Here is a 26,412-nt window from a genome sequence, read left to right as displayed (position 1 = left end):
GGACCTAACGGGCCAAGATCTTTCTCTGTTTGGGGGTTGGAGCCACACCCACCTGTGCTCAGGGCTGATTCCTGGTACTGTGCTCAGGGATCACTTGTGGCGGTGCTCAGGGGACTCTGTGAGGGTGCTGGGGATTCAGCCCAGGTCGCTTTGTGTGCAAGGCAGCATCCTCGATCTCTCCAGCCCAAGGGTGTAGTTATTTCTTGAGATCTTACAGGCTCCTCAGGCTTTGCTAGTAGTGAATTTGGGGGAGCGACTGTTGTCCTGAAATTCTTCCCACCAGTGACACACTACCCAGATGCCTCTGAATGGACTCCCTGAAATTAAGGCAGGATTGGATGCAGAAGCAGTCTGGTGTGTTCTCTGAGTAGTTGCCAGAAAGGGGGTTTTGGGGGATTCAGGTCAGGAGGATGGGGGTGCCCTTGCCACTTCCACTGTCCCCCTACTCCTTTCCAATTTCCTTCAACAAACAGCTCATTTTGTGAATCCAGATTCGGTGGATGGTTGTGATTTCTGCTTCCTACTGCTTACCTGCCTTTGCTTTGCCATGAGATATATGGGGCCCCTGTCTATCTTGAGTCCCTGGGATGTGAGATAAGATGCCCAATGTCGGGCCCGGAGAGATAGCAAGCAGCCTATCCAGGACCTAAGGTGGTTGGTTCGAATCCCGGTGTCCCATATGGTCCCCCGTGCCTGCCAGGAGCTATTTCTGAGCAGACAGCCAGGAGTAACCCCTGAGCACTGCCGGGTGTGACCCAAAAACCAAAAAAAAAAAAAAAACAAAAAAAAAAGATGCCCAATGTCTGCGTGTCTGCAGATTTTATAGGTGTCCTGTGGATGGTTTCAGTCTCACCCCGGGGCAGTGACCACCTGCCAGAAATTTCCATAGAATTTTTAACCCTGTGCCCAGTCACTAAGACTTAGGTACTAACTGCCCCTGTGTGGACTAAGTTGTCTGGGTATTTGGGGGGTGCTCCTGGAGTTGGTCAGAACATCAACAGCAGCTTGGAACACTGGGAGGGAGATTAACTGACTCACAAACCTAGTCTTAAAACTTATCAACATTTTTTTTTGTTGTTTTGTTTTTTGGGCTACACCCTATAGTGCTCAGGGGTTTCTCTGGGCTCTGAACTTAGGGGTCACTTCAGGCAGTGTTTGGGGAACCCTATGTGATGCCGGAGATTGAACCCAGGTCGTCTGCATGCAAGGCAAATGCCTTTCTTGCTGTGCTATCGCTCCTGCCCTTCATTTCAGTTTTGGGGTGACACAGTTTAGGATAAATCCAAAGCATCGTTTATGGTAGGCAAGCACCTATCCACTGAACTTCTTATGTTCAATTTTGGTTTTGCGGGGTGGGGCTACAACTCATTACGTGCTAATTCTAGAAATACGTTCAGAGGCAGGTGAGGAAATCAAGGCACAGAGTTAATCAAGGCATGTCACTCCTGGCCATGCTGCAAGTTCCTGTGAGGTGCCGGGGGAGGAATCTAGTCTCTAGCAGGCAGAGCCTGTGTCTGGCCTGAGAACCATCTCCCAACCCCTTTGTGGGTTTCTTAGCATAAAAGGAAAGACATTCGGAGGGTCAGCGTGGTGGTAATTGATGCCTGTGGAAAGAGTCACGACATGAATCTTTAGCTAAGTCATATGAATAGGCCATTGTGTTCATTGGAACAGTCCACAGACACCTGACCGCGTGAGGTGTGCCTTTCATGTAGGTCGATTTGTTGGTCTTTGTGTGCCCACAAAGCTATTCATTTTCTATCCCTAATGGTTTCTTTTGAGTGGTGAGGGCGGTGAAGGGGATTTTTGTAAGTTGCAGCTTTTCTTCTATTCTGTTTTGTTTTGTTTGGGGGCCACACCCAGCGGTGCTCAGAACTCATTCTTGGCTCTGTGTTCAGGCATCCCTCCTGGTCAGCTTGAACAAGCATGTAAGTTGCCGGGGATCGAACCCAGGTCAGCTATATACAAGGCAAGCACCCTCCCCCCTCTACTATCACTCTGGCCCACTAGCAGCTTTTTAAGGGAAGGATCACTGAATCATTTCCCTGACTGGCAGGCCCTGCAAAGGAGTCAGGGGGAACCTGAATGTTGCCTGAAGAGCCCTTCAGAGAAAAGGGGTTTGTATGGGTATTTGACACTCCAAGTTTGTGCCTCCTAAGTTGCCTTCTCATTGCAAAGGCAACAAGTGGATGTGGAGGCAAGAATGCGGCCTCATGTCTCCCCCCCCACCCCATCTCCCCCGGCCTCTTTCTCTCTGGGGTTCGCGAATAATCTCATGATTTGCTTCTCCTTGCACATTCTGGCATCTTGTTAGCACCCCTCATTTCCTCGGTACTTAGATGAGTAGGATCAAGATATACTTGGCTTATTAAGAAATGTCTTGGGGCCAGAGAGAAGACAGTACAGGGGTTAATGTGGCCACTGTTGGTTGCATCCCTAATGCCACATATGGTAGTCTACATGTGCTTCAGGGGTTGACAGAGATTTTAGTTAGCTCTTTGCTACGATCAACAGACACGTAAGCGTTGAACATTGCTGCACAAGCTTTCAGTTCTGGGGAGCAGTAAGCTGACGTGTGCTTTGGGCTCAGGCTAATTGCAGGACTCCAGTGTGACCACTGGGTGATTGAAGGGATGGAGCCCAACCTGTTGGCAGAACTGGCTCTTACAGACTGGAGTTCTAGACTTTGAGCTCTGAGCTCTGGGTTCTGAGTTCTACTCCTAGGCTTTTAAGTGCCAGCTGCACCTATTCCTAGTTTTGTAATTTGGGGGCAAATTATTTAACTCCTATGCCTTGATCTCTCCTTAAGAGTCAGAATTATACTTTCTTGTTGGACTGCTGTCGGAGCTAATGTATTAAACATAGAAGGGCCTTTGGTTTGGTGTTCTACAAATACTAAGCACTCCCATAGTTTGTCTTAGTGCTGATTCTTAGAATCGAAGAGACAACATTATTATGGGTTGATGGCTTTGCTCTTATTAGGTAAAATGTTCCTCCCTCAAGCATTTGCAAACATATTTTATTTTCTCTTGAGCTTCAAAAATTGCTTCTCTCTCTTGATTTAGAAGCTACTGCTCAACATAAGTATGCTTCTATTTAATTAAGTAGTAACGTTTTTGAATTGGTGAGTTTTACGTAGGCACAGTGGTAGAATTTTTACATTCACTCTGTTGAAAGATCTTTTTTCCAATTAAAATAAAATTTAGGGACCAGAGTGATAGTACAGCAGTGAGGGTGTTTGCCTTGCATGAGGCCAACCTGGGTTCTATCCCAGGCATCTCATGGTTCCCAGAGCCTGCCAGGAGTGATTCCTGAGTGCAGATCCAGGAGTAACCCCTGAGCCCTGCCTGGTCTAGCCCAAAAACCAAATAAATAAATAAATAAAATAAAAAATATTTAGTGATCATATTTTTAAGATTTGTTTTATAAAATGCTGAGAAAACTTGTGAATTACTTAATTTTATCAGGATGACAATTTGTGCTAGTATTTCAGAGGGTTGTTGGGGTCCTTGAGATGGTGGCATGGGGGAACCACACTGGTGATGTGTGTGGTGTTGGAATCTAGTGCATGAGAAACCATAGTTAATAGCACTGTAAACCACAGACTCGCAATACAAAATAAAAACGTTTGAAAGAGTCATAAAGTCAGGTGCCGGTGGTGCCGTTGATGGGATTGGGAGCACATGTTTTTATTGGGGTGTCTGGGTCAGCATTTCATGGGCCTGCTATGCTGACTCGCTCTGCCTGGGGAGGACTCTGGGCATGGTGTATGGTAGCGCTGTACTTGAGGTAGCATTTGATCTCGTGACTCAAATCGCTTTCTATTCTTTCTGGCATGGGGAAGATGGGCATTGGGGGTCTCAGAACCAGTCACAGGTGACATTTCCCCCACCCAGGGGCTGCAAAAAAATGTCAGGTTATGCACAGGTGCGAGGAAAGTACATTTGGTACCTGCTCAGAGACTAATCATGGGGATGGAGCGGCCCCTCATTCACTTCCTGATGCTGTTCCCTCCAAACAGGAGCCCCCTACTGGACCAACACGGAGAAGATGGAAAAAAGACTGCATGCTGTGCCCGCAGCCAACACTGTCAAGTTCCGCTGCCCAGCTGGAGGCAACCCGACCCCCACTATGAGATGGTTGAAAAATGGGAAGGAGTTTAAGCAAGAGCACCGCATCGGAGGCTATAAAGTAGGAGTCTCTCTCTCTCTCTCTCTCTCTCTCTCTCTCTCTCTCTCTCTCTCTCTCTCTCTCTCTCTCTCTCTCTCTCTCTCTCTCTCTCCCCTTCCTTTTCCTCCCTCCCTCCCTCCCTCCCTCCCTCCCTCCCTCCCTCCCTCCCTCCCTCCCTTCCTTCCTTCCTCCCTCCCTTCCTTCCTCCCTCCCTCCCTTCCTTCCTTCCTTCCTTCCTTCCTTCCTTCCTTCCTTCCTTCCTTCCTTCCTTCCTTCCTTCCTTCCTTCCTTCCTTCCTTCCTTCCTTCCTTCCTTCCCCCTTCCCCTCCTCCCTTCCTTCCTTCCCCCTTCCCCTCCTCCTTTCTTTCCTTCCTTTTCTTACTTCTGCCATCTTTCTTCCTTCCCAATGTTACCCAGAAGTGACTGAATTCTTATTTATATCTTTTGTTTGTTTGTTTGTTTGTTTTGTTTTTGAGTCACACCCGGCATTGCTCAGGGTTTACTTCTGGCTCTTCCCTCAGAAATCACTCCTGGCAGGCTCAGGGAACCATATGGGATGCCAGGATTCGAACCACCATCCTTCTGCATGCAAGGCAAATGCGCTACCTCCGTGCTATCTCTCTGGTCCCTTGGTTTGGTTTTTGAACCACACCTGGTCATGCTTAGGACTTATTCATGGCTCTGCATTCTAGAGTTGTTCCTGGTAGGGTTCAGGGGACCCTTATATGGTGCCAGAGATCAAACCCAGGTGCCCTGCATGCAAGGCAAATGCCCTACCTGTTGTATTATCTCTTTGACTCCAGAATGTTTTGTTCCTTACATTTTTAAATTGTGTGTGTGTGTGTGTGTGTGTGTGTGTGTGTGTGTGTGTGTGTGTGTGTCTGTCTGTTTATAGACATACCCAGTGATGTCTGGGCTCACTGTTGACTTGCACTCAGGGATCATTCCTGATAGGGTTCAGGGGAATACATGTGATTGAATCTGAGTGACCAAGTGCAAGGCCTTACCCACTGTACTATTGACTCAGCCTCTCTTTTTGATGCTTTTATTTTGGTTTTGGGTCACATTCAGTGGTACACAGTGACTACTTCTAGCTCTGAGCTCAGGGGTTGCTTCTGTTGGTGCTTGGGGGGGTCTAGTGGGTTGCCAGGTTTGAGCCCAGGTTGACTGCATGCCAAAGCAAGAGCCTTCATTCTTGACCTATTTTTCCAGCCCCTATTTCTTAACATTTTTATTTTCATTTCTTTAAATGACCAAAATTCTGGGGCTGGCGATGTACTATAGCAGGTAGAGCACTTGTCTTGCACATGGCTGACCAGGATTTGATCTCTGACACCCCATATCATCCTCTGGACACCATCAGGAGGAATAATTTCTCAGCACAGAGCCAGGAGGAATCTGATCACTGTAGGGTGTGGCCCCAAACCTAAAAACCAAACAAACAAAAATTGGTCAAAAATCTGTAGGAACTAGAAGGGACTTTTGTTCTTTCAAATGAAGGGTAATTATCATAATTGATCACTTCCATGTTTGATACTTAAAAAAAAAAGAATGACCCTGGACTTACCTATAATTTGAAAGCATAATCCCCCTTCGCATTGTTCTTTGTGGAAGGAGAGTTTAATAACAGAAGGGTCGAAAGTTGAGAGTCTGTTTTCTGTCTGCTTTATAGTCTGTAAAACTGAAACCAGAGTGTTCGGAATTTGAGAAGGGGAAGTGTGGTAGCTGTGTGTGAGCTGGAGGCAGGAATGGGGGTGGAGGAGGGAGGATGAAGTCGCGGTTAGGAGGATGGGGGGCTCTTTGGAGTGTTGCCAGTCTACCCTGCCCTCCCCATGGGCCCCTTGAGCCCCCCTCCCCAGCACGTGGCAAATGTTGTAGCTCAGCAGGGGCTTGCGGTGACAGCTCTGTCCCTGCCGGTGCCCATCTGGGCCCTTCAGTCTTTGATGCATCCATTCGCCTGTGCTGGAGTCTGTATGTGGCTGGACTCTGGGCCTGGTGGGGGCCACCTGCTTTTCCCAGGAGGGACCAGCTGTGAAAATCTGGCATGGCTAGGTTATGTTGTGGGCCAGTGAGTCTGAGGGATAGAGAGAGAGAGAAAGAGAGAAAGAAAGAGAGAGAAGAGAGAGAGAGAAAGAGAAGAGAGAGAGAGAAAGAAAGAGAGAGAAGAGAAATAAAGAGAGAAGAGAGAGAAAGAGAAAGAAAGAGAGAAGAGAGAGAAAGAAAGAGAGAGAAGAGAGAAAGAGAGAGAGATGAATTCTTTAGTTCTTATCCAGAAGAAGTGAGTGCTCAAAAATTGCCTGTGGGAGTGTGTGCTGTGGTGACCTGTCTGATAAATGGCCCTGCTCAAAGATGACACTCATATTCACCATGTTCAAAGATAATATTCACATCTTCTGTGTTTAAAGATTATACTCCTATCTGCCATGTTTAAAATGACACCCATATCCGCCATGTTTAAAGAAGACACTCATGTCTTCCATGTTTAAAGATAATACCCATATTTGCCATGTTTAAAGATAATACCCATATTCGCCATGTTTAAAGATGACATCACATCAACCATTTTTAAAGATGACACCCACATCTGCCATGTGTCTCTCTTAGTAGGAAACAAGAAAGAAATGTAGTATGAGAGGGAAACTGGGAGTCTCTAATGTTGAACCTGGTTGGACACACTTGGTCGCCATTGCTTTGTAGCCATTGTTCTATACAGGCGTGAGAACATTCTTTTCCATGTCTGTGTTTCAGACTTTAGACTGGGATATGGGACCCTCTTATCTGCAGGTCTGTTTCAGGCCTGTGACGAAGCATAAGGCTGGGGTTTCTTTATCTGGGGTTGGTGGTCCACTCCTGGGTCATACCTGGGCCTCTTAGCTGAGTTAATTCTTTTTTCCTTCCAGGCTTGGGGCCTTAGCACCTCAGGATTTACTTCTGTGTGATTTTTTGGCCCGAGTTCCTCAATCTCTGTGGCCGCTGAGCCCATGGCTTTCTCCCAGTGATAGGCTAGAGAGGCTGAGTAAGGAAGACGGGAAAACTGACCTTTGTCACTTTGTCCCTATGAAAATGATGGCTACTGTATTGGCTGTTTTCTGTTATAAAGCAAATTGTTAGGGGAGTTGAAGAGACAAGGAGGGGGACTTTCAGGATAAATGGGGTCCCTGGGAGCCCCTTGAGGGTGGTAGAGGCCTTTCAGCCCAACTCTCAGAACCTTGGGCTTCCTCACAGGGTCCAGCACACCTTGGCCAGAATCAAACCTGGGTCAACCACATACAAGGCAAGTGCCTTCCCTGCTGTACTATCACTTGGGTCCTTCTTATTTTCTGTTTAAAGGGGAACTGGTCCTGCCCCTTAGGAATGTGCTATGATGGGGTTTGGGGGAGCCATGCTGGTTCTTTATCCTCTGTGGGGTGGAGGATGTGAACTTGTCATGGATTGTCACCCCACCGATGTAGAGGAAATGAACCTAGGTGGGTCATGCTGTCAGAGGAGATGTGCCTTTGGACATTGATTTGGAGAACCCCAGACACTGGGAAGTTCCATGGAGCCTTTTGATAAGGACTTGATAAGGTCTGACAAGGGTCCCTCATCTATGGGTGTATATGTGGCCACGTGAATGTGAGCTCATCAGTCAGAAGCAACTGTCTCTTGCCTCCCTCATAGGGCCTGACTGGGACCCATGTTAGGGACAGTAGATTCTTCCTAGTCTCAGCAACCACTCTTGGCTGGGGATCAAACCTGGCTTAGCAAGGCAAACACCCTGCCCACTGTACAATACAATCTCTCTGGTCCTACCTACATGATTTTCTTTTTTAAATTTTTCTTTTTGAGCCATACCCGGCATGGCTCTGCACTCAGGAATCACTCCTGGCTATGCTTGGGGGAACCTATAGGATGCTGGGAATCAAACCTGGGTCTGCCAATTGCAAGACAGATACCTGCCCACTGTACTACCTCTCTGGCACTGTGTGATCATTTTTTTAATGCAGCATAAACCAGTATTAGGAGTTGGAGAGATAATATTCCAATTTTTATAAGCCGAGTGAGGCTTTGTTGTAAAAGAAAACAACTGTTACATGAGATTCTGCCCTTTATTTTCAAACCTTTCTCCTTATCCTAAACAGAAACAGAAATTATTACCTATTCGTTAGGTAAAATTTTATCACTTCATCAATTCTTCCTGGGGAACCTCGAATCTATTTTCTCTCTCTACTTTTGCATGTTCTTGCTCTAAATTGAACCAGGAACCTTGTCCATTGGGTCATTTCCCTTACGTGTACGGGATGCTTGGACAAGGCTGCTTGTGGCCAGATGAATCTCCCTTCTGCTTGTCTAGCTCCTGCTGCCAGACACTCGAACTTTGGTGGCAAAGGTGGCCACTCATACACACAGCAGACAGAGGTTTCTTCTAGCCAGTCCTTCCCATCTAGCATGAAGCTGGGCTGCTGGGTCAGGTGATTAGTCTTGGTGTGTGAGGAAGATGAAGATATGTCCATCCTCGCTGGTCCCTTGTGGTGTCGAAAGTCCTTGACAGCAGTTTGGTGATTTGAGGACAGATGCTGAAGAGAATAGCAACCTTAGCCTTTGCTTCTCACAGCCTCTGAGCCTCTGCCCAGGAGTCTTTCTGAAGGGTCCCCGGTCTCTGTTCCTTCATGCGTACCCCCAAAGTGTGTCTGGTCCTCTGCATTAGTTCTTTCATCCTCAGCACCAAAGTGTGTTGAGTTGGGGGTCCTGGGCCTTTGGGGGGGTACACTTAGTTAAGGTAAATTTTGGGGGATGCTAGATGCTATGATTTTTACTTTTTCCTTGAAAAGGAAACAATAGGCCAAATCAGAATTGGGAAACCACTGGATGAAAGGGATTGTTATCCACAAACAATCCTTTGGATTGTGGATGCTGTGAAGTTCTGGGAGCTTTGTTCATCACATCTTCCATTCTGCTTCTGGGTATTTATTCCATGTGTCACTGAACACCTGTGTCTTTGGAAATGCTCCAAGGCTTTATTTTTATTTATTTACTTATTTGTTTTCTTTTGCTATGTGGAATCTACACATGCAGATGACAGGCCAGGAAGTGACCTTCGCTCTTTCCCAAGGTGTGCAGGCATCTTGCAGTCTAAGCCTCTGTTCCTACTGGCCAACAAGGAGGAGGAGGAGGAGGAGGAGGAGGACGGAGGCTGGCCTGCCCTGAGGAGACTTGGTTAGCAGGAATTCTGACAAGACCTGTCTGGGCTGCCTCTTGTTTTCCTGTTGACAGGGTGTGTGGAATGTTTGTGGAATTCACTTTTTTGTGTTCCTAGGAAGAGTTCAGCTGTGTTCTTCTTGTTGCTTTGCTGCAGTAGTGAAATGGTGTGCCCCCCCACCTTTTTTTGAGTGAATCTAGTTTTGCTAATTTTCTTCATTGGCTGATGAAAAGCAGTGAAGAATTCCATCAAGATGTGGCTGCAGGCGGGAATGAGAAGAAAGAAATGTGCTGTGTTGCTTGGGATGAGATTTTTTTTCTTTTCTCCCAACTTTTGCATTAGGTCTGCCAGAGAATTCTTGAGTTGGTGGTTCAGTCAGGCAGCTTGGTGTGTGTGTGTGTGTGTGTGTGTGTGTGTGTGTGTGTGTGTGTGTGTGTGAAGCTGCGCGCACAGGCAGTTTCAGTTTAAATTTGAAAAGTGAAAATGAGAAGCAAGTAAACAACATTCCTTGCCCAACCACTTAATTACGGAAAGTTTAGTGCCAGCCACCAAGTATATTTTCTTTCTGCCTTGAGCAATGTTGACGTCACAGGCCATTGGCATTGGTAGGCCTGGATGCGCCCCGAAGGCTAGGCTGTGTGTGTTTGTTGGTGTCTAGGCAAATGTATGCATATATGTGTGCATGACTTGGCTACATTAGAATCTTGACTATCCATATTTGGTTTTCCTTTTGCTTTTTCCCTCTAATTTTAGGTTATCTTACCTGCTATGAGTGGAAGAGTACTGCTTTTGAGAAAATGCTCCTGGTTTTTCCCTTAAATAAACTCTTAGGGGCCAGAGTGATAGCACTGTGCAGAGGGTGTTCACCTTGCATCCAGCCAACCTAGGTTTAAGGGTCCCCCGAGCACTGCCAGGAGTGATTCCTGAGTGCAGAGCCAGGAGTAACCCCAGAACACCTCTGGGTGTGAGCCCCCCCCCCCCCCAAAAAAAAAAAGAACAAACTACTCTTGGCTCCTCTAGACTAAAGGACCTCTTATCCATGGCCCTTTTGATGGGAGGTTTAATCCTCACACACATCACTTGCTTAGGAGTTCCTGTTCTTCCTACATTTATGGAAATGGAAATTATTTCTTTCTTCTCCAACTCCTCACTCCCATGTGTTGCTAGTAAGTGATTCCCCTGGGAGGGCTTCTCCAATCCTGCTCCCCTGCCCTGTTTGTTTCTCTCCCTCCCTGCTCTCACTCTGATCTTCCTAATGATGGCTAATGAGCTTCTGAGACACAGAATCTCATTATGGCTTCAAGTTTGCATTTCTCCTGTTGAGTCCTCCCTGCCTCTGTCTCCTGGCTCTCACCTTTCAGAGCAGAGGAATTTAGGAGCTTGTGAAGGTGGGGACAAGAGTATCTGCCCTGTTGGTTAAAAGGTAGTTTCTGGAGGTCCCCACCAAAGAGTGGGTGTGTCAGCCAACACAGTGTTTAAAAACATGCCCCCACTTTGGGCCTTTGTTCCCATCTTTATACAGTTGTTTGGCTTGTCATTAGCACCCACTAATAAATGGGATAATACTCCCCACAAAAGTGGCAGACTATGGGAGGCTACCTTCTTGTCCATTTGGGTAGCCATGCCACTCCAAGGCAGTTAATACACATTAACCAGCCAACACTGCTCAGGCCACTATTGATTGTGGGTCTCAGGACATACACACAATTGTGTGAGTCTCATTTTGAAATCACTTGGTAAACATTAACTGATGAATATTTGTGGTGGACGTCCAGGAAGCAAATATTTAGGGGACCTATACATCCTATGAGATGAGGTGGAATCTTCTCTTCTCCTCCAAGAGCTGACACCCCCCCCCCCCCAAAAAAAAGAGGGCTTGGCCCTGTGACCCAGTGACTCAGAACAGGGGCTTCGTGCACAAGAAGTAATGTCTGAGACCTAGCCGGCTGCTGCCTCCCAGCATGCCTTGGGTCCAGCTCCCTGTGGATCTGCCCAGGGCCAGATCTGGTCCAGGCGAGAGAAAGACATTGACCGTCTGGCTGTGGCCCAGAGCCAGGCACTGCCCTGCTTAAGGGCTTATAGGCCTGACATTTGAGCAGGTTCTCAAAGAACTGAATATTTACAGCGGGGCTCAACCTTGGATTATGTGGCTTGATGACGCAAAGGCTAGTGGCTTCTGACACGTGACATGTTCCTCAGGGGACAGGGAGATGGGGTGGTGGTGGTGCCTGTTTCTGCCACCCTGAAGGGCTGGGAAGTGGGAGAGGTGGTCACCTGGCAGGTGCATCAGCCTTGGTTAGTTAGTGGAGGAGCTGGGACTGGTCCTTATCTGATGCTGGACTCATGGCCCCACTGGGTCATGCTTGTACTTGAGAAACCTGGGCACTGTGGGTAGCCACTGCTTTGCCATCCCTGCAGACAGGATGGTGCTTCTCCTTATAGCATAGATGAGAGGTTCCTCTATGTAGTGGCCTGAGCAGGAGGTTCAGCATCTTCATCAGCACAGACTTTCCATTTGAGCAGGGTTATCTCTTGGCTCGTTTCAGCATCTCGTGCTTCTTCCATGGTGAGTGTGATCATAACCATGGTTCTGTACCAAGCTCCTGGGCTTGGGCTCAGAGATGTCTACCATCCTGGGACAGGGAAGCTGCAGTTGGAGAACTCAGCATTAGCTGAGTGGTATGCACTGCTGGGAGAAGCCCGACCTGCATGCTCAGAATCTCCATCAGACTCGGCCTCAAGTAGGCCTTGGTCTTTGGTGTCTCTGTCCACTCTTTGCAGGGCCTGTGCGTCCTCAGTGGCTCTTCCTTCATTCCTCCTCTGTCGGCACTGCCTTTCCAAGCAGACAGCTGCTCGGCTGGCTTGTGTCTAACTAAGCATTTGGAAGGTGGTTTTCAGTCTTCTCCAGCTTAGCTCCTTGAATCACTCGTGTGCGGGCGAAGGCTCTGGCGGTATTATTGGATTTTCTGTGATTAAGGCAGAGAAGCTTTGCCATGTTCGGGGAATGGCATTCCAAAGGTCAGGTGGGATTCCTGAAATAATAGTTCAATAGGCCCTGCTGGCTTTCTAATTTTTTCCTTGCCTTTTTTTCCTCCAGAGTAATTTGCCCAACATTGAGTTTTGTCTTTTGGTGGTGCCAAGGTGCTGAGCCATCCTACATGACTCCCATCCAGAACACCTTTAATCCTAGAGTGCCAAGAGAGCTTTGAACCCTGAAGGTGAAATATGTACAGGTTTGGTCCTAGGCAGGCAAAATCAGACTTGCTTGAAAATGTTCAAAGGTTCTCTTGGTACCCATTCAGATTTTGGGAGCTGGGTGGGCACAGGAGAAGCTGGCCTGTTGGCACACTGCCCGTAGACAGAGCTCAGGACTCTGTAGTCACCTGAGGGGCTTATCTCTAAAAAAAAGTCTCTGCATCTTGGAAATAAAATGGATATACAACTTGAGCTTCCTAGGGCTCTATTGCTCCCATATTTGGGTCTGTCTTGCAAGACCAGGGAGCATTTATTCAGCCACCTTTGGGGAATAGTATAAAAAAGGCATATCTGTGCCCTAGCTGAAGTTTGGTGAGGTTTCCAGAAATTTCTATACCAGCATGGACCTAAAAGCCCATGAACTGAAAGCCCAGATTTTGGACCCACAGGCTTTGGTAAAAGCACATACTTCTGGATTGTGGCATGTGGGGTGGGTTAAAGGAGCTCAGGTGAGAGGTGTGCTCAAAACAGCACCTGCTTGTTGGGCAAACTCATCAATAGACGCAGAGTATTCTGTGTTGGGCCTGTAGGTCCTCAGAGGTGGAGTCAGTCACTGTAGCTCATGTGCTGGGCAGTGCCCTGCTGCAGCCTGGTGACGTGGTTCACTAGACCTTTCCCATGATAACAACAGCTGTTTTCTTTTATTTGTTTTCCTCCTTCTTTTCTGGTATTTGGGCCACACCCAGCAGTATTCAGGGCTTACTCCTGGTTCTTCATTCAGGGATCACTCCTTGTGGGGGCTGGTGGGGGAACCCTAGGAGTGCCAGCAATAGAGCTAGGCTTGGCCACATGCCAGGCAAGTGCCCTACCCTTTGGATCATTGCTCTGCCCTGAGAATGGCTGTTTTGATCGGGTATTTAGCAGGAGGACCCATTAAAATTCAATCAATTCTTTATTTTTTGTCTCCCCTTTGCAATTTCCTTATCCTTCTGATTTTCTTTTGGCTGCAAGCAAACCAGGTATTCTACACTGACAATGGGTCCTCCTTGAATCTCCTCAGGTTCGGAACCAGCACTGGAGCCTAATCATGGAGAGCGTGGTCCCGTCTGACAAGGGCAACTACACGTGTGTGGTGGAGAATGAATACGGCTCCATCAACCACACCTATCACCTGGATGTTGTTGGTGAGTGGGGCTTGATGGGCATTGGGAAAGTGAATTCATTGTGGTTCCTTGGGGTTTAGGGAGAGCGGGGTCTATTCTTAAATGTCAGCCACGGGGCCAGGAGACAGCCCCATCTTATTTGAAGGAGCCGGGATTCATGACTTTTGTGTGGAGTGCTGGTTTCCCAAGTGCCAACTCGTGAGAAGTGGTATGAAAGTTGGTGGCATTTTGGCAGCTATCATTACTCTGGAAAAATGTTAATAGGGTGGCAAGAGTGCAGCTTTGTTCTTGAAGAACTTCATTCTTATCTATTATTTGGACTTGGGGGACCTTCTGGGCAGTGCTCAGGACACCTGGCCCCCCTTTGCAGTATTTCTTGATTAGGATCCGGTGGGGATGGGGGGCCTTAGAGCTCTACCTGGCCAATTTGGGGATGTTTCTAGGAATGCCCCCAGCCATGCTCAGGATACTAGATGATGCCAATGATCAAATTGGGGTTAGCTATATGAGAAGCATATGTCTTAATCCTGAACTGTTTCTCTGACCCAAGAATTCTCTCCCTCCCTCCCTCCCTCCCTCCCTCCCTCCCTCCCTCCCTCCCTCCCTCCTTCCTTCCTTCCTTCCTTCCTTTCTTCCTTCCTTCCTTCCTTCCTTCCTTCCTTCCTTCCTTCCTTCCTTCCTTCCTTCCTTCCTTCCTTCCTTCCTTCCTTCCTTCCTTCCTTCCTTCCTTCCTTCCTTCCTTCCTTCCTTCCTTCCTTCCTTCCTTCCTTCCTTCCTTCCTACTTTCCTTCCTTCTTCTTTCCCTTTTCCACACCTGATGACACTCAGGTTTTACTCTTTGCTCTCAGAAATGACCCCTGGCAGACTTGGGAGCCATATGGGATCCCAGGGATTGAATCAGGGTTGGCTGCATGCAAGGCGAACGCCCTTCCCACCGTGCTATGGTTCCGACCCTAGAATTTGGTTTCTTCTAAAAGAAGCAATATTGTTCAAGGGTCAGCAGGAGGAGGCCTGTATGTAGAATTAAGGAAAACACATTTATGATGTTAGTGTTACTTAAAAAATTTTTTGTTGTTTTTGTTGGTTTTGGGCCACACCCAGTGATGCTCAGGGTTTGCTCCTGGATCTGCACTCAGGGATCATCCTGGGAGCACTCTGGGGGCTATATTGGCTGCTGGGGATTGAACCTAGGTTGGCTGTAGGGAAGGCAAACACCCTTGTATGATCACTCATCCCCAAAGTTAAAAAATTTTTTGAAGATAAAGGCAAAGTTCAGATGATTGAGCTTCCAGCTGGTTGTTTGAAGGTTCATGCCGTGTAGTCCTTCCTCTAAAGAAATGTTTCTGGGCACTAAAGTTTAGTGTCTGTTTTCTGAGGCCCTTTAATGTGTAGAGGGAAGTGCACAGAACCCCCCAAAGTCTTTCTATTACAGTGCCCAGAGCACTAGACTATTTTCACATAGCCTCTTGATACCCCATGGCCCCTTGAAACCCCTTTCTTTCCAGGACCAGTCACTAGTGATGGGTTCTGTTGCACCCAGTAAGAAAGAGGGGGTATGGGGGGTGGTGGGGTTTGTTGAGAGCCTGTAGCACCTCACCTAAGCTGCATCTTGCTCTTGTTGGGATGCCGGGAGACTTCTCTTTTCAGAACGCCCCCTCTCTTAGTCTTGCTGGAGGCCCAGCAAGTGGCTAATACATCTGCCCCTTTGTGTATTGTGTTGACCCCAGCTAACTCCCCTCAAAGCCTTGATTCATTTAGTCTCCTGGGTGATTTTTGTGATACCTCCAACTCTGGCTCATTCCCCATCAACGAAGTCCTTCCTTGAACATCTCCTGTGTTTATGTTCCTAAATCAGTGTTCTACAGGCCTTTCTTTACCTGCAATAAAAATTAAAGTTCTTTATAAGAAGAGAGAGAGAAAAGAGGGGGTAGAGAGAGGAGAGAGGGGTTGAGAGAGAAAGAGAAAAGAGTGGGTAGAGAGAGGAGAGAAAGGGGTTGAGAGAGAGAGAGAAAGAGAGAGCATTTTGGTATTTGAATTGTCCAGAAAACCCTTTTAAAAAAATCACAAAACAGGAATCGGAGTGATAGTACAGCAGTAGGATGTTTGCCTTGTACACGGCTGCAGACTGAGTGGGTGGGTCTGGGGCACATTCAGAAGCCTCCCCCATCTCCTATCACCCACCCCATTTTCTGAAAACCCCAAAACCTCTCTTGAGTTGGGAGTCAGATCTGAATGGGGGCAGCTGGATAATGAACTTAGGCGATCTCACATTAATCCCTCACTGATGGTCTTGTAGCCAAGCATGTGAGGCACTGGCCATGCGGAGTGATGGAGGAGCTATGCGGAGAGAGTCTGATGATGTCACTAATTTGGGAGCTTGCCTGGCTCCTTGTGGGCCAATAAATGACACAATGCTGGGGGCCGGGAAGGGGGGTGTGATCCATGAAAGCTCAATGCTTAGGCTTTGCTGCTCCCTGAACCTTCTTTGTAAATAGAAGCCTGGTGTGTAGCAGAAGACATTTTTAGGGAACAGGGGTGGTGTGGAAAGCTCCCATCTTTGCTCAGAATCTGGGTAATTGCTGTGAGAAACCCTCATAAAAGGAGGGTTGAGTCAGTCAGCAAATGGCTTGTCATCAGGACTTGGCAGCTTTTCTGCACGTCCCAGCACGAGGCAGCAAAAGGGGTTCAGGTTCCAACAAGGCACTGCTGGTGGCCTGCGGGCCCAGGTTCCCTGTCTCATCCCTGGTCGCAGCTCCCTGTTATGCTGCAGAAGATCCAGAGAGGGTCCTAGATCACCTGCCTTCTCTGAGCGCTTAAGTTTTTGTTTTTCTAGGCCCTGGGTTTGGAGTTTAGCTGTTAGGACGCATGAAAATGGATGTGATTTTTCTTTCCTTCTGCTGGGCCACACCCAACAGTGCTCAGAGCTTACTCTGGCCTGCTTTCAGGAATTACTCCTGGTAGTGCTTGGGGGACCATTGGGGATGCTGGAGATTGAACCCAGGTTGCAAGGCAGGTGCCAGGAGTGCAAGGCAAGCACCCTTTCCTCTATACCATCTCTCCAGTCCAGGGACTATATCCAACTTTTACCACAATTTGAGGCTCCCCTTCCTGAGAGGTGCCTGACAGGTTTTCAGGAGGCTCTTGTCCAAGACCTTAGTCACAACGATCATGTTTCCCACTCTGGACCCATCCCCCCCAGACTCTCTCCCTGGGGCAAGAAATTGCTAACTGAACCCCCCAGGCCGGCCCAAGGCACACTGGTGGCTGCCATCTTCATCTTTTTTTTGTTTGTTTGTTTTTGGGCCACATCCAGGGATGCTCAAGGGTTACTCCTGGCTCTGTGCTCAGAAGTCAGGAGACCATGTGGGATGCTTGGATTCAAACCGGGGTCTGTTCTGTGTTGGCTGCATGCAAGGCAAATGCCTTACCACTGTGCTATTACTTCGGCCCTGCCTTCTTCATTTTAGTATCAACTCCCCGCAATGCCTGCTTGTAGAAGAGGGGTCATCACCAGCTGGGTCTCCACCTGTTAGACCCTTGCTATCTCCTGTGCACGAAATTCAAGTGGGATAGACAATGAAGTTTGCTTGGCCAAGTGAAGGCAGCAAGACTGTGAAGTATGCTTCACAGGGTGAATTTGGAACTCTTTGAGGGGAAGTCAGAACAAAGCAGGTTTTTTTTTTGTTTGTTTACTTGTCTCATTTTGTTTCTTTGTTTTGTTTTGGAGCCACACCTGATAGTGCTAAGGGATTATTTCTGGCTCTGCACTCAGGGATCACTCTTGGCAGGCTCGCTGGACCCTATGGGATCCAGGGGATGGATCCCAGGTTGGCCTTGTGCCAGGCAAATGCCCTCCCTTCTGTGCTGTTATTGGTGGATCCTTGGTGGACTAATTGAGTAGAATCAGGACCCTGGAGCCCAAAATGAACAGAAGCAAAGTCTTGTGGTTGGTTTATGGTTCTGGTTGGTTTATGGTTCACGATTAGTTTCTGACTCCTGAAGTTTTGCTAAATGTTGCTCTTGCTGACCTAGGGGGTGGAGAGTAAAGGGGAATCTTCTCAGAGTCACCTACCACCTCTGGTTCAAGTGAGAATGACATGGAGGACCCATTCACATGCCATTCCTATCCTCTGTTGGCCCCAGAAGTCTGAGATCATCAAATCTTAATCCTCTCTCCTAAAAGAGAGGAGGTGAGGGAATACTGTTGAGGGAACTCAGGGGAAGGCAGTGCTTTGATTTTTTTGTTTGTTTCTTTGGGTTATTTTTTCACATATATAGTTTTTCTTTTTTAATAGAATAACTAAGAAACACAGTTAAAAACAATTGTTGATAGTTGAATTTCAGTCTGCAATGTTCCAACGCCTGTCTCTTCACCAGTGTGCATTGTATGCCACTAATTTCCCCAGTTTCCTTTTATTTCCCCACCCCACTACAGCCTGCCCCTATGGCAGACACTTTTCTTCTGTCTTCTATTTTCTTTTAGGCATTGTGGTCTGCAATACAGTTACTTGCTATAGGGACATCATACCTATCACTTTACTTCCTTTCAACTCCCAGTTCTAGTCCAGAAATAATCATTGTCATAGTAATATTGTCATAGTTGTCATCATTATTGTCATAGTTGTCCCTTCTCTGTCTTACCCGAGGGCTGTGCTTTTAAATGCCAGTGAACTAGTTCACACCTGCTAGGGGCTCTGTCCTCTCCTTGCCCCACTCCCTGGAACAGAGATTTCAAAACTGTCTTTGGTACAGCCTCTGTGGAATGAGCTTTGGGGTTGCTTCAGAGCTGGGTTTTATACCTGTTGCTCAAGAGGGAATCGGGGTGGGGGGCAGTGCTGGTCTGTGGGTGGTCATGTTCCCCCACTCCTGAATGAACTGACCTGCACATGGGTGTTTTAGGGGGGGGTGCTGTTTCCTGGGAGAAGGGCCCCTTTTTAGGCACATGACCAACAGGCTCTGGGGGCAACCCCAAGCCAGAGCAGGCCCACACTTGCAGGTTCCAGGCAAGTTTGACTTTGCAGCTGCTGTATTTTCTCTCAGTTCCTTGTGACTCTTCCATGGCCCTCTATTGTTGGGGAAGAGGCCTGATGGCTTTGGGTGCTGGCAGGGGCCTGGCAGAGGTGGCAGAGGAGGGAGCTAACTAATATTTGATCTCTTGTCTGATCTTTGGCCCTGAGCTCATGATGTGGGCCAAGAGGCAGTGACAGTGATATGAGGAGTTAATGACTTTCAGCATCTGAAACAAGAGGGTCTTGTCACCCCTATTTGGGTTAGGGTGGAAGTGGCCAGTGTCAGGGGACTGGGGACCCCAGCCCACCTAGAATGCATGGTGCCAGTATGGGTAGATGTGGAGTGGGAATCATCAGAATGAATTTGAGATGCCCCAATGGGATTTTTGGGGCCCTTATCAGTTGTATTCTGGGAGGCTATAAAGTTGGGCAGTCTCTCTAAACCCTCATTCCCTGTGATGACTCTCAGCTCACCAGCCTGTCTGTTTGTTCCAAGGGCCCAAGGATGTGACACTGTTCAGTCCCTGAGTGCTGGGGATCCCTAGATCACATCTGGCCATGTTCAGGGAACCATGTGGTGCCAGGGATTGAACCCAGGTCAAGAACATGCTGGCATGTGCCCTAACCACTGTACTATTCCCCAAAACTCTGCTTTAAAAGTTATTTATTTATTGTTCTTTTTGTTTGTTTTGGGGCCACATCTTGGTGGTGCTCAGGGCTTCCTCCTGGTTCTGTGCTCAGGGGTTACTTCTGTCAGGGATCAAACCTGGGTTGGCAGTATGCAATTGCCTTATTCATTGTCTGATCTCTCCTTCCCCCTTCGCTGTGCTACACCCACTTGGTTGGTTTTTAGGGATCCCTCTCTTTTTTTCACACCCAACTGTTCTCTCCATGTTTGTTTCACTTTCTCTGCCCACGAGAGAAGGAAGGAAGGCAGGAAGGAAGCAGAAAGGCTCAGCCTTGTGAGAGGACAGTGCTCCCAAGAGGGGCCAGGTTTAACTCCTAGGTTTGATTTATTCCACAGTGGAGTGAGAGTCATGAAGAAACTTGGCCATGGCCATTGGTGTTGGAAAGGGGTGAGGGAGCATCTGTTGAATGAGATGCCACTTCTGCCCTCTTGGAATTCTCATTTCTCAGCCCTAAAGACCCTCGATTGCCACATTGAGGGGGAACTGGAAGTTGACTCCTCCTGGATCTTTCTAGAATGAAGTATTCTCCTCTCGGCTCTCTCAAGCAGAGGATGTGTAGGAGCTTTCTGTAACCCAACAAGAGTTCAGGTGAACAGGTCACACACCTCCGCATCTCTCCCCCTCTCTCCCTCTTCCAGTCTCCCTGTCTCCTTGTGGGATGAAAGGGATCTTTTGCAAGACAAGCCCCAGATCATTATTCTGGAAGGCTCTTTGGAAGCTGTACTTTATTTCAAAGAAGTTCTGATTTTGTTTTGGTTCTGCCCAGATGTTGGGCTGAACCTTACAGGGAAGGGTTTGGTGGTTCCATTCAATCTACCATTCAGCTTAAACAAAACAAAGCTGTTCTGAAATGTCAGAAAGCATAACTGAATTTAAGGAGTGAGGATTTAAGGCCTTTTGCAAGCCGGGTGACTTTTTATTTTGGAAACATGTCCTGAGGCCAGAGAGATAGTACAGAAGATAGGGTGTTTACCTGGCACAGGACCTTCCTGGGTTCTATCTCCAGCATCCCATTTGGCCCCTCGAGCCTCGCCAGGAGTGATCCCTGAGAACAGAGCCTGGAGTCTGCTCTGAAAACAGCTGGGTATGGCCCCCAAACTAAAAACAAAACACAAAACCTTCTGCTGAGAGGGTGTGTATGAAGCCAGGAGAAGCAAGAATCACGTTTATTTGTAATATGTGATTTGTCCTCTTAAGAAAACAGATGAGGTTTTTAGCCTTTCATGTTGCCCATATCAGAGGGAGCGCTTCTTGTTTGCTCAGATGGGCTGAAAGCTTTGGCTTCTGCTTAAACCACCCCAGGAGTAAAATAAGGTATCTGAGTGCTGAGCAGGATTGTTTTCACAAGACTTTCTCTAAGGAGAGGCCTTTGCAGACGGGGAAAGCTGACACAACTCCCTCCCCAACCCTCACTCCCGGCCCATCTACATGGATCTTTGGTTCATATGGATCCCTTGGTTTACATGGATCCCTTGATCCACACAGATCCTTTGGTTCTTCCTGTGCCGCTGGTGTTTCTTGTGGGCAGGGAGACTTGGCTGAGCTGATCCTCTGTTGGCACAACCCCAGTCATGTTCATTCTTTATCAGTTTCCAGGGACACTTTGAGGACAGATGTGACAGTCCTATGAGTTTGTCACACTCTCTGCCTCCCTCCACCTACCACCCCCTAACTACTTTTCTAAGGCAAGTTTTTGGAGAGGGTCTCACAGCTCTTTTCTGTTAGCAAAATATTGCCCATCAGAGTAAGCCTTGAGCACCACTTGCTGTGGCCCCCAATATCTTCTATTCGAGTAAGCCCTGAGCACTCTAGACTGCCCCCAATATTTCACACCAGTGAATCTTCATATTAAGGGGTCCTTTCTTTGGGGTTCCCCACCTCTGACAGCTTGGCATTTTGGTGAATGAGTTGGAAGGAGAGATTTGAATTCTGAATCACCTCCTGAGAAGCAGGTCTTTATTCGAGCCTGTAACTTTTTAGCTAAGGAAGTGGGGCACCACAGCCCCATTGGGAACCTTGCATTCGGGGGAGGTTGTTTTCTGTGAGTGGTGGGGTACGGGCTCAGGGATGAGTCCCCAGCAGGACTCTCAGCTGTGTTTACCCCAGCACCCTGGGAGGGAGCTTGTGAAGGCTGACGTCTGACTTTGACATCAGCACAAATGCAGGGAGCTCCCACCCCCACCCCAGTCTTGTGTCAGGAGCCAGAAAAACTCCCTTAGAAGCATCATGTGATGCATCATGGACTGGAAAGGCAGGTTCCCTGTGACCCTCTGAACAGGGCTTGTCTCCTTCAATGTCACTCTTGGCTGGCCCGAGAACCAGCATTTCTATGCTATTCCTGCCCCTAAAGCAGCAGGGAGCCTGGAGCCATAATTCAGCAGGGAGGGCACTCACCTTACACATGGTCAAGCTGGGTTCCATCCCTGCCCTGCACAACATGTGGTCCCCGAGCATAGCCCTGAGTGACCCCGAGTACAAAGCCAACCCCCAAACAAACAAACATAACTCAAAGAGTGGTTAAACAGATGTAGCATAAATGCAACTCTGGAATTTTGGGGGAGAGTTTCCTCGAAGTGCTTGGAGGGCCTGGGGGCCACTCCTGGTGATGCTTTCCTGGACTGATTATGTCTGATAGTTCACAGCTCAATCTTAGAGGTGCTAGGAGATTTCAGGGCTGCCCCAGGAATTCTTGGGCCCACCATGGCCATACCTGGCAGTGTCAGGGATCAAGGGTCTGGTGAGGCGCAGGCTCCAGCCCCTCATCTTCTTCCCTGGCCTCTATTTTAGCGGCTTTGGAGGGCTCAGTTCTGTGATATAAATCCGTGGAGGACTGGGAAGAGGACTCCTCACAGGGCAGCGCTCAGGGCTTCCTCCTGGCTCTGTGCTCAGGAATCAGCCCTGGCAGTTCAGGGGACCACATGTAGTTTTGGGGATCTGCTGGGTGAGCCGCTCTCCGGCCCAGCCCTGGCTCCTGCAGTGAGGAGGGGCCCACGTGCCTGATGGGCCCAATAGAGTCTTTGTTTTCCCGTGAAAGGCCCTGAAGACTCAGTTCTGCACATGCTGCCAACCCTGCTGCTGTGTTTGTCTCGTGATACCACAGAGCTCACCCTCACTCCTGGGGAGCCCTCTACCCTGCTGCCTCCTGCAGCACCAGGGAATCAGTGGTGTTTGACTTCTAATGTTTCACATAGGGCAGCCTCTGTGCGTGAGTCACTGGTATGGGTGCTATGGGAAAGACCCCAGGCTTGCCCCCACAGGCTGCTCCACAGATGCTGAGGGAGGCAATGACTCAGTTCTGCAGTTGGGAGTAGCGTGAGACCTTCTTTCCCTCCCTCCTTCCCTCCCTCCCTCCCCTCCCTCCTTCTTCCTTCTTCCTTCTTCCTTCTTCCTTCTTCCTTCTTCCTCCTTCCTCCTTCCTCCCTTCTTCCTTTCTTCCTCCCTTCTTCCCTTCCTCCTTCCTCCCTTCCTCTCTCCCTCCTTCCTTCCTCCCTTCCTTCCTTCCTTCCTTCCTTCCTTCCTTCCTCCTTCTTTCCTTCCCTTCCCTCCCTCCCTCTCCTCTCTCCCTCCCTCCTTCTCTTCCTCCCTTCCTCTCTTCCTCCTTTCCTCCCTTCCTTCCTTCCTTCCTTCCTTTCCTTCCTTCTTCCTCTTCCTTCCTTCCTTCCTTCCTTCCGTCCTTCCTTCCTTCCTTCCTTCCTTCCTTCCTTCCTTCCTTCCTTCCTTCCTTCCCTTGCTCTAAAAACATAACTTCCTAAACTAGGTGGGGGGGGGCAACAGGAAAAACCCACACACAAACACCATTGCCAACAGACACATCCAAAAGTCAGTGAGTCACATACTCACCTGGGTGGGTTTGTCCCTAGTGGACAGAGTTTAGAACTTTCTTTTGGGGCTCATAGGCCAGGCCCCCTTGAGGTCTTCGTTCTTTGTGCAACTCAGCCTTTGTAGGTGCTATCTCACTTCCCTTTCCTCCTTCTCATGCTTTGAGCCTCCCAATGCTTGTGCCTGTCTCTGTAGAGGGTCCCAGATTTGTTTGGTCTTTGCAGAAAAATAATGGTACAGCTTCCTTGGGGGAAATCTCTAACTTTTAAAGCCAACAAGGGACCGTCCCCCCACTTGTACCCAAGGCTCCACCCCTAAGTCCCCCCACCTCTCCCACCTATGCTGGCTGGGAAGTAGCATCCACTTTGGGACTAGAGTGCAGGGCAGGCTCAGTCCAGGAATGTCTGGTGAGTTTGTTAGGCTGAGCCTGACTGAGTCCTGAAATCATTCTGCGATTGTCATTGAGGTCTTCAGCAGGTTTCTGGGCGCCTGGGCCTGAACCCCTTTTGATCCTTCTCCCCTAATAACACTGGTTTAGTGCAGTATTTTTTTAAAAGCAACTCAAGCAGCCACTGCCTACTCTTTAGAAAAAATAGGTAAAAAGAAAGCCAGGCTGAGTTTTCGGAAAAAAGAGTTCTCTGTGGTCCTTACTCATCTCCCCCAAACTGTGGCCCATTCCTCTTCCATTCAGCCCCTGGGAGTTGCTAAGAAATTGCTGCTGTAGAAGAAGGTAATTACGTTTGATTTTAATTGAAAGCGAGGGCAGGCAGCGAGCTCAAAGCTGCTGGAGTGAAAAGGAGCCGCACAGGAGACAGGCGCTGACCTGGCTCTGTCCCACTTGGGCTGCTGGAAAGGGCAGCTTTGAAATGGGTTTCTGTGGCCGCACAGGGGCACTTCTGCATGGAGTGAGAGCCTGGAGGTGGCTGGTGTGTGCTACACTGCCTGGACCCAAGAACTGGGTGGATTTATAGTGTCCTGTAAGGCCCTGATTCTTTTACTGATTGCTGGCACAGCTACATGGTTGCTGGGCCTGAAGGTTGAAGGCTTTTTTACTCAGAGCTTGCTCTTTCTCTTTCTTTCTTTCTTTCTTTCTTTCTTTCTTTCTTTCTTTCTTTCTTTCTTTCTTTCTTTCTTTCTTTCTTTCTTTCTTTCTTTCTTTCTTTCTTTCTTTCTTCCTTCTTCCTTCCTTCTTCCTTCCTTCCTTCCTTCCTTCCTTCCTTCCTTCCTTCCTTCCTTCCTTCCTTCTTTTCCTTCCTTCCTTCCTTCCTTCCTTCCTTCCTTCCTTCCTCCCTCCCTCCTCCCTCCCTCCTCCCTCCCTTCTCCCTCTCCCTCCCTCCCTCTTTCTTTCTTTCTTTCTTTCTTTCTTTCTTTCTTTCTTTCTTTCTTTCTTTCTTTCTTTCTTTCTTTCTTTTCTTTCTTTCTTTCTTTCTTTCTTTCTTTCTTTCTTCTTTCTTTCTTTCTTCTTTCTTTCTTTTTCTTTCTTTCCACCTTTTATTGTATCAGAGCAAAGCTGTAGATCTTTGGGGAGAAAAATGTATTACTCTGTCTAGGGAGAACCTACAGGCTATAAAGTTTCACTGGTCAATTAACAGAGATTTATTCCTTGTCACTCAGGCAAACTCTCTCCCCCTTGCTTTCCAGTGCATAGGATTTGAGAACCAATCTCTCAGCAGTGACTTATACTCTTAGTAATGGGGGGTGTCTCACTTTAAAAGTCGGGGGAACTCTTTTCAACCCTTTGATCAGAGGAGAGCAGAGGCGTGTGCAGTTCTCAGGCTCTTTAGCCCGTCTCCATATCTGCTCTGTGTAACCTCATTCCTGCTACGCAGCCAAGTGCCTCCTGGAGAACCCTGCACATCCCTGTCTTCCTGCTTGCTCCACACACGGTATCTCCCGGGTACCTCGGGGTTCCAGCAGATCCCCTTCAGTCCCCTCAGGGGTGGGAGTTATACGTGCCAACTTGCTGTGCTGAGAACCTCAGATGTGCAGTAAAGAAATGAGGAGCAAGGCAGCTTTTCTGCTTTTTATTTTTTATTTATCTCACCTTCCTGAGAGTAGTTTTTTCTGCTATAATAGAGTAGTCTATTTCTGCTGGGCAAAGTGCTAGTGACACTGCCCTCCCAGGGGACCAGATAGAACTGGGGAAGTTGGGGGAGCATGAGGATTCTCCACAACAAATTCTGATTATTAGCTTTTTTTTTTTTTAGAAATGTGGGGGATTCACAGAGCTGGTGAAGGCCAGGGTGGGTGCACGGTTGTTATAGGTCTTAGCCACTCCCATCTCCACTCTGCCCTCTGGCCAGGCCAGAGAGGTGGCACCATCTGGCTTGGTCCTAAAAACATAACTGCCCAGCTACTACCATGAGCCTGCGTCTGTCTACCGCATTTTCACTCCCAGTTCTCCAGAATTGGAAATCTACAACCTGGTGGTCCCTTCACTGGCATTCTGGGTGTGAAGGACTCCCCAGGAGGAGAGACAGCCAGAAGCATTGGAGCACGCAGAGAAACTGGTACCCCGGGGCCAGGCTAACCTATTTTCAGGCTTGCCCTCCTAGCAGCTGAATTCAGGGCCGAGTCTGGGGTCGCGAAGGAAATCAAAGCCTGCTGTGGAGACTGAAAGCCGAGGCCCTACTGACTTTTGACAAACATTTTCAATAACCTTCTCTAAAGTTTCATTTTAGACTCAATGCAGCTGGAATAAGGTTTGGAGGACAGTGTAAGGTTTCCATTACAGAGGGAGCCTGCTGTGTGTGTGTGTGTGTGTGTGTGTGTGTGTGTGTGTGTGTGTGTGTGTGTGTGTGTGTGTGTGTGTGTGTGTGTGTGTGAAAATAGAGGCAAGAGCAATGGAATCAGTTACTAACTGGCACTCGGCAGCCCGTTCAACCACACGTCAAACAAGCCTTCAGCTTGCAGCGTCACTCTGGTGGCTGGTTTCCCCGCGGCAGGCCTGGGTAGCTGGAGCTCATGAAAGCCTCATTGTTCGCTGGGCATCGGGACTGGGTTTTCCATGCACAGGGTTTGCTTGTGAAACAATTTATTAGAAACAAGCATGTTTCAGAAGGGGACTTGGTTTGGAATTCGGTTGATCTGGCTCATGACATTTAAGATTTTAGAGGGCCTTTGTTTCTAAGAATAAATATTTAGGGCCACTGGCAATATTTATAGGGCAACACACAAACACACACACA

At 48.2% G+C, this 26,412-nt stretch overlaps 1 protein-coding gene across 8 annotated transcripts in view; it reads left to right on the top strand.

Annotated features, from left to right (window-relative positions):
* The window catches only part of FGFR2 (fibroblast growth factor receptor 2), a 95,704-nt gene that overhangs the window by 31,647 nt on the left and 37,645 nt on the right, over positions 1–26,412 (top strand). For all 8 annotated transcript variants that reach the window (XM_049764436.1, XM_049764429.1, XM_049764428.1 and 5 more), the window contains 2 exons: positions 4,022–4,191; positions 13,605–13,728. In XM_049764436.1, the coding sequence (XP_049620393.1) occupies positions 4,022–4,191; positions 13,605–13,728 (294 nt within the window). The remainder of the gene's footprint in view (positions 1–4,021; positions 4,192–13,604; positions 13,729–26,412) is intronic.

The sequence above is a fragment of the Suncus etruscus genome, chromosome 17, assembly GCF_024139225.1.
Source record: "Suncus etruscus isolate mSunEtr1 chromosome 17, mSunEtr1.pri.cur, whole genome shotgun sequence".
Taxonomy (NCBI): Eukaryota; Metazoa; Chordata; class Mammalia; order Eulipotyphla; family Soricidae; genus Suncus; species Suncus etruscus.
This window is presented reverse-complemented; position numbering and strand designations above follow the sequence as displayed.